Source organism: Xyrauchen texanus, chromosome 14 (assembly GCF_025860055.1).
Source record: "Xyrauchen texanus isolate HMW12.3.18 chromosome 14, RBS_HiC_50CHRs, whole genome shotgun sequence".
Lineage (NCBI taxonomy): Eukaryota > Metazoa > Chordata > Actinopteri > Cypriniformes > Catostomidae > Xyrauchen > Xyrauchen texanus.
In genome coordinates, this window is record NC_068289.1 from 22,054,530 (window position 1) to 22,070,029 (window position 15,500).

The 15,500-nt window shown below is 36.1% G+C and overlaps 1 protein-coding gene across 1 annotated transcript in view; it reads left to right on the forward strand.

The window, feature by feature from the left end:
* The window catches only part of LOC127655014 (kalirin-like), a 160,823-nt gene that overhangs the window by 95,636 nt on the left and 49,687 nt on the right, over positions 1 to 15,500 (forward strand). Inside the window, 1 exon segment of the mRNA XM_052142608.1 lies at positions 12,964 to 13,229. Coding sequence (XP_051998568.1) covers positions 12,964 to 13,229 — 266 coding nt within the window.

Sequence of the window (15,500 nt, forward strand, 5' to 3'; positions counted from 1 at the left end):
CATGTTCATGCATCACCAGAGATGTTTGTCATTTTTCTGAAAGTCATGAAAATATCCCCCACAGTGTGATTTCAAGCACATCTCAAATTCTATATTGAGTTTAATAGAGTTCTGTGCTGGAAATGCTGCTGATGGAAATGCCATTTTTAACATTTTTCAAATACAATAGTTCAAATACAGATTCCTTTGTCTTGCTAAGGCTAATTTCATAGCTAACATTTTATGTATCTTATAAACAATTCAAACATATTTTCACACTTTTTGTGTAATTTAGCAAAGCTTGATTGGAATTGACTAAAATATTTTGCTCACAAGTGATATTTCCCTTGATTTTTCTTCAAACATAACTCTTCTTATATTTCATCTCAAGCATGCTCTTTACTGACATTTTTGTTGACTTGGTTAAGAAGTACACTAACTTTTGAAAATTGGCCGAATGGATTGGTGTCGGGAAAATTACGTCACAACTGTAATAGAAAATAATAATAATAATTTTTGCATGATAAATATTAAAATGGTTTGTTTATTTCACTCTTTGTTTAGATGATCATAGTTTTAAACATGTTATAAATTCTATTTTTATAATGGATTTTCATAATTTACATATTATGAAATGGTTTGGTGCTTTTTTCAATACCTGGTATACATTTTCTATCATACTATCAGCACAACATCCATGTCTGTCAATTATTTGATACAGAGTGCATTAAATGTCAACATTTTTCTCTGGGCCTCATTCATTAAACTTTCTTAAATATATGAGGAAATTTGGTGTAATTTGCACTTAAAATTGACCTTCCCGAAAACTTTCCTCCGAATTCACGAACACTTCGTACTCCCCAGATTTTTTAGTAAAATATGTGGATGTTAATGAAGTCCAAACATTCGTAAAGAGGGGGCATGTGCACGTTTATTCACAATTATCACAATTCACACCCATGAAACCATATGAAAGGCATCAGACTTGCTAGTAAATGCTGTTAACATCTATACATAACAGTAATGCAGTCATTTTTTGAAGTGCATTCACATAGCAAAATTTTGATTTAGCAAGCACAATAATGTCTCAAAGAAAGTGAGGACTTACTGTCATTGCATGTTTTTGCATACGCACCTGCCTATGCATATGCGTTAATTTATGGTTTTAACAGCATTAGCATTGACCATAGGTTATCATCTGAACGTGATTTACAGATGACTATTAAATTATGAAACATAAATTATAGAGCACTGTAAAGAGATTAAGGGAAAGGAGGAGGTGAAAACCGGCTTGACAATATAAATAATAGTTTAATGAAGAAATAAACCAAAAGACACAAACACACATGACGGTCAGCTGCCCGTAAATGATCTCTCTCTGAATCACCACCCAGCTCCGCCCTCCGCCCTGTCACAAGCACATAACAAATAAAACCTTTTTTTTATTTTTTATATCCAATCAGTCATGTTAAGGGCATTAATTTCTTTGAGATAAATCGAGCACTTCTTCTGGACAAATTATAATTTGAAAAATTAAATACAAGCAGTAAAGAAAATATTCGAAATAATCATAGGTTGAAAAATAAAAAAATTATGTTATTTGTTTTTAAAGGTTAATTTCACAAATTTAATTATTAGTAAATGTTTTCATTACTTATTTAATTTCACTTCTATCAAAATGTAATCATGAGAGTTTTCTTGAAAGAACACGTTGGGATTACTTACACACGATTTTCACAGGAGCAGTTGTAAATTTAGTTCATCTAACGTTTTGATCATACAAAAACTTTACATCAGATCGGCTTTATGAACAATTTACACTCAAATGAGTTCTGCTCTTGTTCATGTATGAGATCCTGTGTATCTACAGCCAATCTTGCACACTTTTACATACTGTTTTCAAAACTGTAGGACAGTAAAATAAACTGGATTAAACAGAAATATGCTTAATTTCTACCATAATTTGTAGGAGTGTAAATATTTGCAATTGACAAATATTCAATTTGATTACGATGCGCGTGAAATCTCAAATTTGTTCACAATTCGATTTGTTTCAATTATAACGATTATTTTTTATATATTTTGTTTATGACGCAAAAATATTTAAAGATTTTACCTAACATTCTTAATTTAGATAGTACAGACATGCACCAGACTTGAGCACAATAGAGTCACAGATGCATTTACGACCAAGGAGGTTTGACTTATATTTGTGGCTGCATATATAAACAGAAAAATTATTTTACATGCATTATAGATATGAATGATATGTTACATACATGATATTGTGCATATAGATATGTTATATTATATCATATTGAAGAACAATCAGAAAAGATTTGTAAAACAATCAAATGTATAGCAATTAGTAACACCTACCAAAACTGGATTCTCTTTTAGAGGATGACTTACTCAGCTGTTTAGCTTTATCAAGTTGTAACCATCTACACAAATGGAGCCACATTTGTAATGATTGTGTTATGAAAACCTAACTAACAGAGCAGTTAGACTGGTAGCGTGAGGAAAAGGAGGTGAAAGAGAAAGAGTACATACTGTATGTAAGATGGAAGTGCTGTATCCATGCATGTATGCATACTGAATCATTACATAATACATATATATATATATATATATATATATATATATATATATATATATATATATATATATATATATATATATATATATATCACATATACAGGTGCTGGTCATATAATTAGAATTAATGATTTATTTCAGTATTCCATTCAAAAAGTGAAACTTGGATAATGTATACATTCATTCCACACAGACTGATATATTTCAAGTGTTCATTCCTTTTAATTTTGATGATTATAACTGACAACTAATGAAAAACCCCAAAATCAGCATCTCAGAAAATTTGAATATTGTGAAAAGGTTCAATATTGAAGACACCGGGTGCCACACTCTAATCAGCTAATTAACTCAAAACACCTGCAAAGGCCTTTAAATGGTCTCTCAGTCTAGTTCTGTAGGCTACACAATCATGGGGAAGACTGCTGACTTGACAGCTGTCCAAAAGACGACCATTGACACCTTGCACAAGGAGGGCAAGACACAAAAGGTCATTGCTAAAGAGGCTGGCTGTTCACAGAGCTCTGTGTCCAAGCACATTAATGGAGAAGCGAAGGGAAGGAAAAGATGTGGTAGAATAAAGTGTACAAGCAATAGGGATAACCGCACCCTGGAGAGGATTGTGAAACAAAACCCATTCAAAAATGTGGGGGAGATTCACAAAGAGTGGACTGCAGCTGGAGTAAGTGCTTCAAGAACCACCACGCACAGTCGTATGCAAGACATGGGTTTCAGCTGTCGCATTCCTTGTGTCAAGCCACTCTTGAACAAGACACAGCGTCAGAAGCGTCTCGCCTGGGCTAAAGACCTAAAGGACTGGAGTGGTCCAAAGTTATGTTCTCTGATAAAAGTAAATTTGGCATTTCCTTTGGAAATCAAGGTCCCAGAGTCTGGAGGAAGAGAGGAGAGGCACAGAATCCACGTTGCAACGAGACGTTGTGTCCTCCCGGCCACATTGCTGAACCGAGCCACTGTTACGGCCGAACCTCATTGTCGGCTCCTCAGGCAAAATCCTGAATGAACAGACGCATTTCCCTCCCTTTATACCCATAAGTCCAGGGGCAGGACATGCAAATTCTGTCTGCCAATTTCTCATTGGCCTTTTCTCATGTTCAGAGATGCGCCAGGCTCTCAAGAGAGACCCCTAGTGTCGCTTCTTCGAGACAACGTCTCGTTCCCTCCATCAGGGAACGGAGGTTACAACAGTAACCTAGACATTCATATTGTAAGCAATATCACACGAGCAAGAGTGCGATATGGCCTTGTGATGAGCCTTAATGCAGAAGTTGTTCATTAAAAGCAGTTTAAAGCTATTTCTTAGCTTTAGTAGTTTAGTAGTAATACAAGTGATCACGGAGCGCTGTTCTATGTAAACACTGACTGACGCAGATTCGCTTCACATCATCAACTGCTCATATTACACACAAAAAGGATCTTTTGCCACCACCTGGTGGCTAACATATGTAAATAAAAAAATACATGTAAAACAAAAGACAAACTATATCTCTTAACGCATCTGCACTGCTCATACACTTTAGTTTAGAAAAGGACGAACTCAAGCGGAGTGATACACACACAGTTAAGCGTCCTGATGGTGTCAGACCATCAATGCTCACGTCTCTCGTCCAATCAGATTCGAGGACCAAAACTGTTGTATATTCATTTTTAAACAACATAACACTATATTTTTTTGTCTGTTAGTAAAACAAATAGGTTGGAATCTACTCTTTGAGAGCTTTTCAACAACATTTGACACATGGCTATTTGAAGAGCTATATTTTTTATATAAATTATCAAAAATTGTACACTGATTTGTCTGCAAATTTCAAAGCACTTGTTTATTTTGTGTTGGTCAAGACTGTAATTATTAATATTTTTACAATTTTTTAATTTTTTTTTGCCGGGCCCATCCGAGCTTATTGGGTCAGATAATAATTGTATATTATTCCATATTATTGTATGTTCTATAATTGTAATTGTAATAACAGTATGTTTTTTTACAGTCATATTGGAAAAAAGGGCACTGATACAGTAATGAAAATCATCATTGACAACAATGGGAATGGTAAAATGCCCGAAGTAGAGGTCGACTGATATATCGGATTTACTGATTAATCAGTGCCGATAATTGCTTTTTGAACTGTCTGTTATTGCCAAAAATCAACACAGATATTTGCTGGTAGTTTTGTTTATTAGTTTGTTAGTTTGGTTTTTGTTCATTTATGTTCATTCGTGGACTCAAAATTAGAGTCCCCATTGCATTTCACACTTGTTTATAGTTAAAAGTCCCGCATTATGCACCAAATCTTATTTTTTCCTGATTATTGTTTGGATTTTGGTTGCATAATAAACTGCATCCAAGATTTTATTCATTTTGGATTCTTGTAGCCTCTATGCCTGTGCCTGTCACAGAAAAAAAGATTAAGAAATATTTTTTAGCATTCAATAAATCTATTTACCATCCCCGAGTTTAAACAACTATACCACACCATTCCAGAGTGATTCCAAACTCTGATCAAAGTCTATTCTTTCTAGATAGAATTTACAAAGATGTTCTCTGAATGGTATTTACTGTTGTGTCCAGCAAATTACCTTTTTTGTGGCTCTTTTGGCAAGTGTAAAGAGCATCACCCATGTTATGGGTTAATTATGAAAGTGATCTGTTAATGAGTAGCCTGGTTTGTCTGTCCATGGCTGTTGTTGAACACAAATCCTACAGTCTTTGAAGACCAAATTAGTTAAAATCCTATGTTTATCAGAGCAGCTTTACTGGATATTTGAAGACAGCTCTCAGGGAGAGATAATATGGGAACGTGAGAATTATTTTCTAATTTTTTTCCCCACTGATTTCTGGACAATTTTACGCTGCAGTAATGTACAGTCAGCACAAATGTAGCATGTCAGATGCGAGAGGAGGTGTTAGTGAAGCAAGTGAAACCCCTTATCTATGAATGGAATGCTGCCCATCTGTGGTGTGTTTGGGGGGGTGTGGGAATCAGATCATCAGAGTATGTGAAGGATTTGAATAAATGCCACATTTAAGTATTTCAGGGTTTCCTTTGACAACAGAGGAATGTCAAAGTGTAGACTCAACAGCAGATAAAGATGGATACATCTTCCTGTTTGAATTATTGAAGATGAAAGCGTTCACTCACTGTGTTTCAGGAAATTATGTAAGAGTCGCCACATTGTTTGGCAGCTAATCTCAACTAATGCAGTTTATGAATGGATAGCCGCTTTGCTATATTTTTAGTAGTTATGATACATTTAAGCAATAAGGTATGAGAGGCTCTGCTTTATTGTGAATAAATTCATGGTTAAAGGGCATTGTTAGACATGACACACAATGCAGTATATTCACAATGTAAAATGACCTCAGGAGCTTTTATAAGATGGTTGCTACTACGGATGTCATGATACCTTTTTTTGAGAATGAGTACGATTACCGATTCTTCCTTTTCAGTACTCGCCGATACCGAATCCAATACCTATTTTCTTTATTATTATTTTTTCTTAATTCCATACTGTATATTTATTTACATTTTTCCAAATGTGTCTAAATAAACTCATCCATTACAATTTTTTATCAAATTAAAATGTAACAATTAATTAGTATTACTTTTATCAAATGAAGTGATTTTATACAGAACCTCACAGCACAAACCATAATAATGCATTGGAGATATATTTTGTCAAATAAAGTGCTGTATAACAGAGCATCAAATATGTGAGATATTGCTTAAATATAACGCAATTACTATTGATTTATTATTCTTATTAGTTTTAGTAGTAGTGCAATGAATATTACATATTCATGAATCGTGATATGTTTCTGTCTTACTTTTTTCATTTAAATTGAGCTTTTATTTTGGCAAAGCTTTTATTTTTAATTGAAGCCCTTTCAGTTTCTGTGTGTTTTTGATGGTGTCTTCTCACCACCGGTAAAGGTCGCAACATGGCCCAATGTGATTATTAAAGGCTGCTATTTCATAAAATAAATATGTAGTCTGTATGTGCCTCGCACTACATAGTGAATTAGCCCTCTGCTCATGGTCATCTGCTACAAAGAGTGTGCGCAATGCTCGTGATAAGTGCGCAATGATAGTGTTTTCTGTGTATAAGCCAAGGACAACAGTTGTCGGTACAGCACCAGCACATTCACTTTGAAGGGGCAGCAAATGCAAACACATTTATCTCATTAAAACAAGCTACATTAAAATGTTACAAATATTATATATTAAATAAACGTTGCTTATAATATATTAAATATATACGCATTATATGATCAAAGTATTCATATTAATTATACTTTTTTTTTCTTTTCTTTTTTTAATTTCAAACCTGGCCCAAACCCAAAGTTATACTTAAAGTTAAACCCAATGGGTTTGCGGGTCCCATCTGGTTCGGGTCATGTAGAAGACCTCTAATCACATTCAGAAAACCATTATATCATTATTATATCATTATTTATTTATTTACTTTTTATGAAATTGTTGTTCATGATCTATGAGGAGGGAGTGTCAGTCACTGTCACTAGTTAACAACACTGCTCGAAACCCTGACACATGTGCTTGTCTTGATAGCATAAGAATAAGAATATACGGTGGCCCCAAAAAGTATTTATGCACTTAAGTATAACTAAACAATTTATGAATATCTTTGCAATTGCAAATATTGAAGCAAGTGACATTTATATTAAATAATAATAGCACAAGCACACTTCATTTAAAAAACACAAAAATATTTCAAAGAGATAAGACACCTGTTTGAACTAGCAGGGAACTGACTTTATATATCCACTAAAAAGTTGATTTAATGTAATAGTTCACCCAAAAATTAAAATTCTAATCATTTACTCTTGCCATTCCAGATGTGTATAACTTTTTCTGCTGAACACAAAAAAAACATCTCTGTAGGGCCATACAATAAAATGTGATATGATAAAAGTGTGCTTGAGATACAGATTATCATTAAAACAATATTATCAAAGTCCTTTTTTTATTATCAATCTCCACTTTCATTTTCACATTCTTCTTTTGTTTTTGGCGATTCACATTCTTTGTGCATATCACCTTGTAGTAGGAAGGGAGGGAAATGTATTAAAAAAGGACTTAAACCAACACCTATCATATCGCTTCTATAGATAAAGATTAAACTACTGGAGTCTCATGGATTACATTTATGCTGCATTTATATGCTTTTTGGAGCTTCAAGCTTTTGGTACCCATTCACTTGTATTGTATGGACCTACAGAGCAGAAATATTCTTCTAAAAATCTTCATTTGTGTTCTGCAGAAGAAAGAAAGTCATACACATCTGGGATGGCATGAGGGTGAGTAAATGATGAGATAATTAAAATTTTGGGGTGAACTATCCCTTTAAAGCCACTGCAGAATGGTTTGAAAAGTAAAGTCAGTTCTGAGAAAATCTCTTGGTTTGATATCTATTGAAATGACATTCAGACATTTTGGAGTGTGACTTAAGTGCCCAAATACTCTCTTTCTCTCTTGCACACTTATTCAGAGGAGTTGCCATGTCACTTAACTACTGAAAGGATGTCACGTGTGGTATTTTTACTGCATAGATACTCTAAATACATTTAAATAGACAATGAAGTACCTGTGACTGGAGAAACACAGAAGATACATTTACTGTGAAACATTCACAGATGTATTACTCCTTAATTTACAGTTGTTCATTGTGGTATTTCTGTCAGAGATGTGTTTGTGTTGTTTGCTAAGGCAAGCATTGTCACTATTGATCATACTTTGGGATAGTGCTTTAAATAATCTGTAAGCATATAACTTTGCTGCATAACTCGTCCTGTACATCTAAATCTCTTAGACTTGCACTGAAGGGGGGACCTGAGCAAAATCTAGAGAGCAGGTTATAATAGAGACTTTGGGTCTCTTTTGACTCTAGCCAGTAAGCAACCACCCAGAACACCCTAGAAATGTGCCAAGAACCATGCATAATACCTTATAAACTGCATAGCAACACCTTGGCAACCACCCAGAATTCCCCAGAAGTAATGCTCAGGCATCCCGCACATGTTCTTCAGAAAATGTAAAAGTCTAGTTTACTTTTTGCATTAACATTTCATAAAGCAACTTCCATTAACAACAGTTTGTGTCAATGGGAGTTCCTCATTGTGTTTGGGTTTAGTTTTAGTTTGTAGTAAAAGTAGTCATATTATTCAAATGCTGCCTTATATTTAATAGTGATTTAACCACTTTAAAAGAACAAAGACATCTCTCTCTCTCCCTCCCTCCCTCACACACACAAGGCAGCAACAGGCAATAGTATCCAGCTGCAGACCCACAGCACCACCAGTTTCAGAACCCCAGCGCCAGAACCTGAAGTGAGGGGCGGAGCTTACGTTCTAAACCGAGTTGCGCCACCTAACGTTTTGGAGCGTAGTTTGCTTTTATTACAAACGAAACATCATACTTTATACGTATGTTATAATGATACATTAAGGTACAGTACAATAAGCATTTTAAAACATTGATCTTGTGTAATATAATTGTATATAGTTATCCATTTCATTGTATTATGAGAGTTACTTCCTGATCATGATGATGAAAAATAATGCTTGAAACTTATGGGCATTTTATATAAAATATACTTTATTTCACAAGAACATGTGCAGCATGCATTTTTCTTTATGTAAAATAAAACATGTTAAAAAACTAAAAAAAGAGAGAAAATTCAGCAACATTTTAAAAGAAACAAAAATATATACAACAAATGACCAATTCAGCCCTAGGCCCATTTTATCATGACAATCCTGTATAAATTAAACTTAAAATGTATCACTCTCAGGCCCATTTTGTCCTTACATTCTTGCAAAAATAACTCCATGTCATCCCTGAACACAAAATGAAATAGAAAGGGCTCTCTGGAAGCTTCTGACTGTTCCAGGAGATTGTTGCGGGCCTTTTCCTTGTCATCTTCATTCATTCGACTGAAAAGAGGCTCTTCCACTGGATCCCTGAGCAGATGGCTGTTGGAATGGAGCCATTTCACAGCTTCTTTCATGTGCCGGATTATTGGGAGCTCCTTCATTACAGAATATTAAAGGAAAATGTGACTTTATAAATGTGATATATAAATGTATTATATGTTAAGAGATTATATATACATATATATATATATATATATATATACACACCGCCTCACTGCTGCTAAGTGTAGCTTGTTCTTCACATGGAAGGGACTCTTGTAGGGTTTCTGCACTGGAATATATATATCTTGGTTAATTTAAAATTGATCAGAAGAGGGTGCAAATGTAATGGTGGGCTGGAGTAAATGTCCAGTATCTACCTTTCAGCGAATACCCCAAAGTTCTCCAGAAGAATAAGAGCCCACCATCTCCGTATGTTTGGAAAGTCGCACTGGAAGACAAAAATAGAGAAATCTTGATATTTCAACTGCTACAACATCATAAAGGTCAATTACTTGAACTGGTAATTACTTACAGATGTAAAATCAAAGGGTGCTCCCAAGACAAGATGTAGAGCATACTGGAAAATAGCAAAAATTAAGGAACATTATCTCTGCAAACGTCAAATTAAAAAAATTCTTCCTTGTTCCGTATTTAACAACTTTAAATTTTTTTAATAAAAACACCACCACACCAATCATTGGTTTAATTATATCAAAACAATGTCTCACCATCAACATGAAGACTCCACAGTCTACCTCTCTGAATCGTTATATGTCTCTACAAGAGATGAAAGCACCACACAATAATCTCAACGTAAAAAAAAAAACCTCAACTATAAGGTAACATTAACTCACAAACAATGCATATAACAGAGGAACGTGGAACAAACACTTTAACACCTTCACAAGATGTCTTCAAAACGTCACCGCAAGGCCCATTTACAACACCCAAAAAAAATGTAAATATTTTTTTTAATACAATGAAGTATGACAACATATTCAAGCTTCAATAAGATGATAAAGTTAAGCACAAATTAAATATTTAGCAGATAAACGCTGAACTTAATATATGCGATAATTTTTCACCACATGATGTCAAAAACACAACTCACCGTGCTCTCTGCCATGCTTGTCTTATTGTCAATAACTCCGCCCCTCACTTACGGTTCTGGCGCTGGGGTTCTGAAACTGGTGCTGCTGCGGGTCTGCAGCTGGATATATCTCGAAACAGGAGGTGCGTGTGCGTGTGCGTGTGTGTGTGTGTGTGTTTAAAGAGGAGTTTAAATGCCTGCACTCATCATGCCCTCTCTTTACTACACACACAGTCACAAACACTCAAAGACGCACACTGTCGTCAGCCAGTCTGTGTGATACACAGATTCACTCTTGAAAATGCACTTCAAATTTTTTTCAAAAACACACACTCCTGTGATGACTGACCCATGTGTGTTTCTACAGTAACAGAGAGGGGATATCTGAGGTCACAGGCAGACATGAAACAGCACCCGGGGCAAAAATGGCTAATCACTCAGAAAGTGATGAAAATGCACCAGATATTTTAAATGTGTTGGCAAAAAGTTCCCATTGTAATATGTGTTTTTTATTTATGTAACATATTAAATATTTAAACAATATTGCATAAGCAAAAGTGCTTTTGTCCTGAATATCAGCATGCTCATTCCATCTCACTGGTGAAACAAACCCCTCTCAGTGATCCAGAAGCGAGAGAAATCAAGCCGGGTCTCATGAAAAAAAAAAAAACGTGACCATGGCGACATTTTCTTAAGTGTAACTCTGATTTACTGCACAATTTTATCACATACAGTATGAACAAGCTTGTTGATGTAGTTTGTTATGTAATGCAAATGTTAAAATGGCCTTATAAGTCATGTGCTATATTATGGGTTTAGATGTCCTAAGATATCATTGTGTGAGGAACAGGGTGAAAAAGTTAGTGTTTATAAACTGATAATCTGTATCTAGATCTTGAATGCCGCAAACACAGGCAAACTGAGAGCTACAAACAGATAATAGCCATAATTGCTCAGATATTTTGTGTGTTCTATCTGGTGTACTTACCCTATGTTTCCGTCAGAAGCTCTATGATCAACTCTCTCAAGGTCACTTCCTCTAATGAGTCAGCCATTAAGCCCTGCAGCATGAACTCAACACAGACAGATGTCATTAACACACACAGCATTTTGAGCACTTTCTTTTCTAGGAGAATAAGGTTGGTTGGTCTGTACTTGGATCAGGCCTGTAGCACACTCGATTTAAAGTTAGAATTTGTGATAATTTTGTATCGGTTTAAATTAGATATTCATTGGCCGATGTTGGATATTAAACTTTCATTTTCACCTTTTTCAGATCTGTTAATAATTTGCCATTATCTTGTGCTCACTTATAGGTATCACTTGAATAACGCTGTCCCTTTAAGAGCACATGTTGGACATGTTACTGTTTGCATAGTTTATTACTGGAAAAGTTACACAACCTCTACTTATGCTGGTTTAAATTGTATAATAAACACATTTTAGCTATCTGCCATTCACTGGTTTTTAGGCATCATTTGAAAATTATTTGACATTTATAGGTATAGGCTAGAATTTCAATATGTGCATCCATATCATATTATTAACTATATAATATTATAAACCTTTACTGTAGGTGTCAGAATAAACTTTATAATTATAATAATGATTCAGTAAGCTCTGATAGAATGACTCTTCAAACTAAACACTGAAAATACCATTTACATTACAGTAGTCTATGAATCACATTTTAACATCAAAGCAATATAATTTATCTTTGTTAGTAGATCAGATCCAGATGTGATGTGCGTTTTATTTATTTGAGCGCTTCAGGGATTCTTCTACACAATGAGTCTAGACTGATTCTTAGATATGTATGGTTTCATTGAGCGGGGCAATCGATAACTGTGAGTTTGTGTGTGTATAGTGTAATATCAGAAGTACTATGACACAGTTTTCAGATGTTGTGTGTCAGTTCTGGTCTAAAAATATTTCTGTCATCATTTCAAGTAAATTTGACGTTTGATTTCCAGTTAGCAGAAGTAGTGTCAATAATTTTGGACTGTTGTCAGATTAATCAGTATGGATCATTCTTTGTGATCATTATCAATTTTTTAGTTCTGTCAAAGTTCAGAAGCATTTCATAACTAAATGAAAATAAGGTTGAATGATACAGTCTGCACTAGACATGTTGGAGGACAAGCCACCATATTCCAAATAACAGCTTCACTTCCTTAAGCTCGAATGACCAGCTTCTAGCTGCTATGTTGTTGGTCTGAGATGGCCTACCAGCAAGAAATCAGATGTCATGTTCCAAAACTTCAGCTTAAAGTGATATTTAATCCAGAATATTCATTTAAAAGTCTCTAATGCCTAATCTCCTTCTCTTCTCTTCTCTTCAATCCTGCAGAGAACTATGCTGTTAGCGGTCCTGAAGGGAAGACTGAGTCCGTGACCACGTTGCAGCCGCAGACGTCACTTAACTCCCTGCAGAGCAGTTCACCGGGTCCCAAGCGCTCTGGGAATACACTGAAGAAGTGGCTGACCAGCCCTGTCCGGCACCTCAGTCACGGCAGCAACATTAAGAAGATCCCCAGCAAACAGAAGCAGAAAAGAGATGGACGCAAGAGCATCGACCTGGGGCCACCCGAACTACAGGATGACACTCTAGAGGAGGTAACTTAAAAGTTTTTTGGAAAAGCTGTTACTGGAAAATTGTTGAATCGTTGAAACCCCCCCCACCCCCCTCGATTAAAGCAAATTAAAGAGCTTGGGTGTTTCATTATCTCTCTTTCTCTCTCTCTCTCTCTCTCTCTCTCTCTCTCTCTCTCTCTCAGTTTCCTGTAACTGTTAACTGTAGGACTGTGGCAAATGTAAAAAAATATATAATTTTTTATAGAGATTTTCTCCAGTTTTCTCCGCAATTTGGAATGCCCAATTCCCAATGCGCTCTAGGTCCTCATGGTGGTGTAGTGACTTGCCTCAATCCGGGTGGCAGAGGACGAAACTCAGTTGCCTCCGCGTCTGAGACCGTCAATCGGCGCATTTTATCACGTGGCTTGTTGAGCGTGTTACAGTGAAGACGTAGCGCGTATGGAGGCCCACGCTATTCTCCACGGCATCCACACACACAACTCACCATGTGCCCCACCAAGAGCAAGAACCACATTATAGCGACCACAAGGAGGTTACCCCATGTGACTCTACCCTCCCTAACAACCGGACCAATTTGGTGGCTTAGGAGACCTGGCTGGAGTTACTCAGCACACCCTGGATTCAAACTCGTGGGTGTTAGTCAGCATCAATACTCGCTGAGTGCCCCAGGCTTGTGCCGATTATTAAATAATTGTTTTAATCGCAGTTATATGATCCAACCATGTTTTTTTTGCGATAACTGCAATTATTGTGCACTTCAAATTACAATCACATTTTTATGCCCAAATAAGGGAATTTTAAGCAAATATATAAATTCCTTTAGCGCCGCATTTGTGTGTCATTCAGTTAAACTTGGATCATCACTGAGTCACACCACAGATGTCAACCAGTGCAGCTTCTGTCCGGAAGAGTGTGTGAAGCGCTTCTCAAGCGCTCTGATATGCGTGCCATCAGCAGAGGCTCGCGCCAAACTCCCGTGAAAATATAATTGAACAAAGATAAACTTTGATATTGAATGGTAAAGCACTCCATTTTCACTTTAATTTAACAATCATGCAATTGCAAATGTGTCAAAGTGGGTTCAAAGTGATAAAAAGAAGAAATAGGACAGTGGTGGCTCAGCGGTTGAGGCTCTGGGTTACTGACCAGAAGGTTGGGGGTTCAAGCCTCAGCACCACAAAGATGCCACTGTTGGGCCCTTGAGCAAAGCTGTGTCATGGCTGACTCTGCACTCTGACCCCAGCTTAGCTGGGATATGTGAAAACAAATACATTTCACTGTATATATGCAAAAATGTACGTATATTGTGTGACCAAAAAGTCTTCTATTCTAAATATGGGCTTGTTGGTTTAATCACAGCATAATGACGTGTGAAAGTGTATATAAATTAGGAAATAAATATTTGACTATTGCTTGATATGTTATATAAATCTAATAAAAAAATAAAAATAAATATATACTTAATTTAACTTATTTTATATAAATATATATTTTTAAATGAGTTTGAAAAACAACAATGTAAAATTATAATTTAAAAACCTATATCAGTCATCCTCAAATCATTTTTTAAGCAAAGTCAACAGAATACTGTTGTTCCATAATTTCAGACAGAAGATTTTTCCTAGTGAACCCTGGACACTCTGGAGGGAATTCACAGCCAGTAAAAGCACTGTTTATTTGTACATGCTGGTTTAGTGCCCAATTCACTAAAGGAATAATGCTGTTCAGACATCGGGACAAAAACTGTGTAAATTAAAAGATGTCGATATAATTCACTAAGTAACCTTATCTGTGTAAAGTTATATACAATAACAGGATCACAGGGTTTTGTCGTCATTCCAAAATTGTAATATTTATATATTGTAAAACAGTTAAAGGATGGGCAAGGAGGAGGCGAGAATCGGCTTGTCAACATAAATGATATTTTAATGAGAAACTTAAACCAAAAGCACAAACATAAACGCACATGATGGACTTGCCCGTTATTCTCTCTCTCTCTCGAACCATCGTCACCGGCCGCCTTTATCCCTCGCGCGCCTCATCAGGCCGATTGGGGACCGGGCGCGCGATATTCCGACCCGGCCCCGCCCCCCTCCGCTCCACACTCCTCCCGGCGTTATCTCAAGCCGGGGTGCCACCGGCATGACGTACACCCCCTATCCCTGGGGCGGGGTGTATCTTGCGTCCCGCGTGGTCATCCCTGCCTTCCTCGCCCTGGGAGGACAGGAGGAAAAAAAAAAAAAAAAAACTAGGCGAGGGAAAAGGCCAACACGGTGCGAAAGGGAGAGAGAG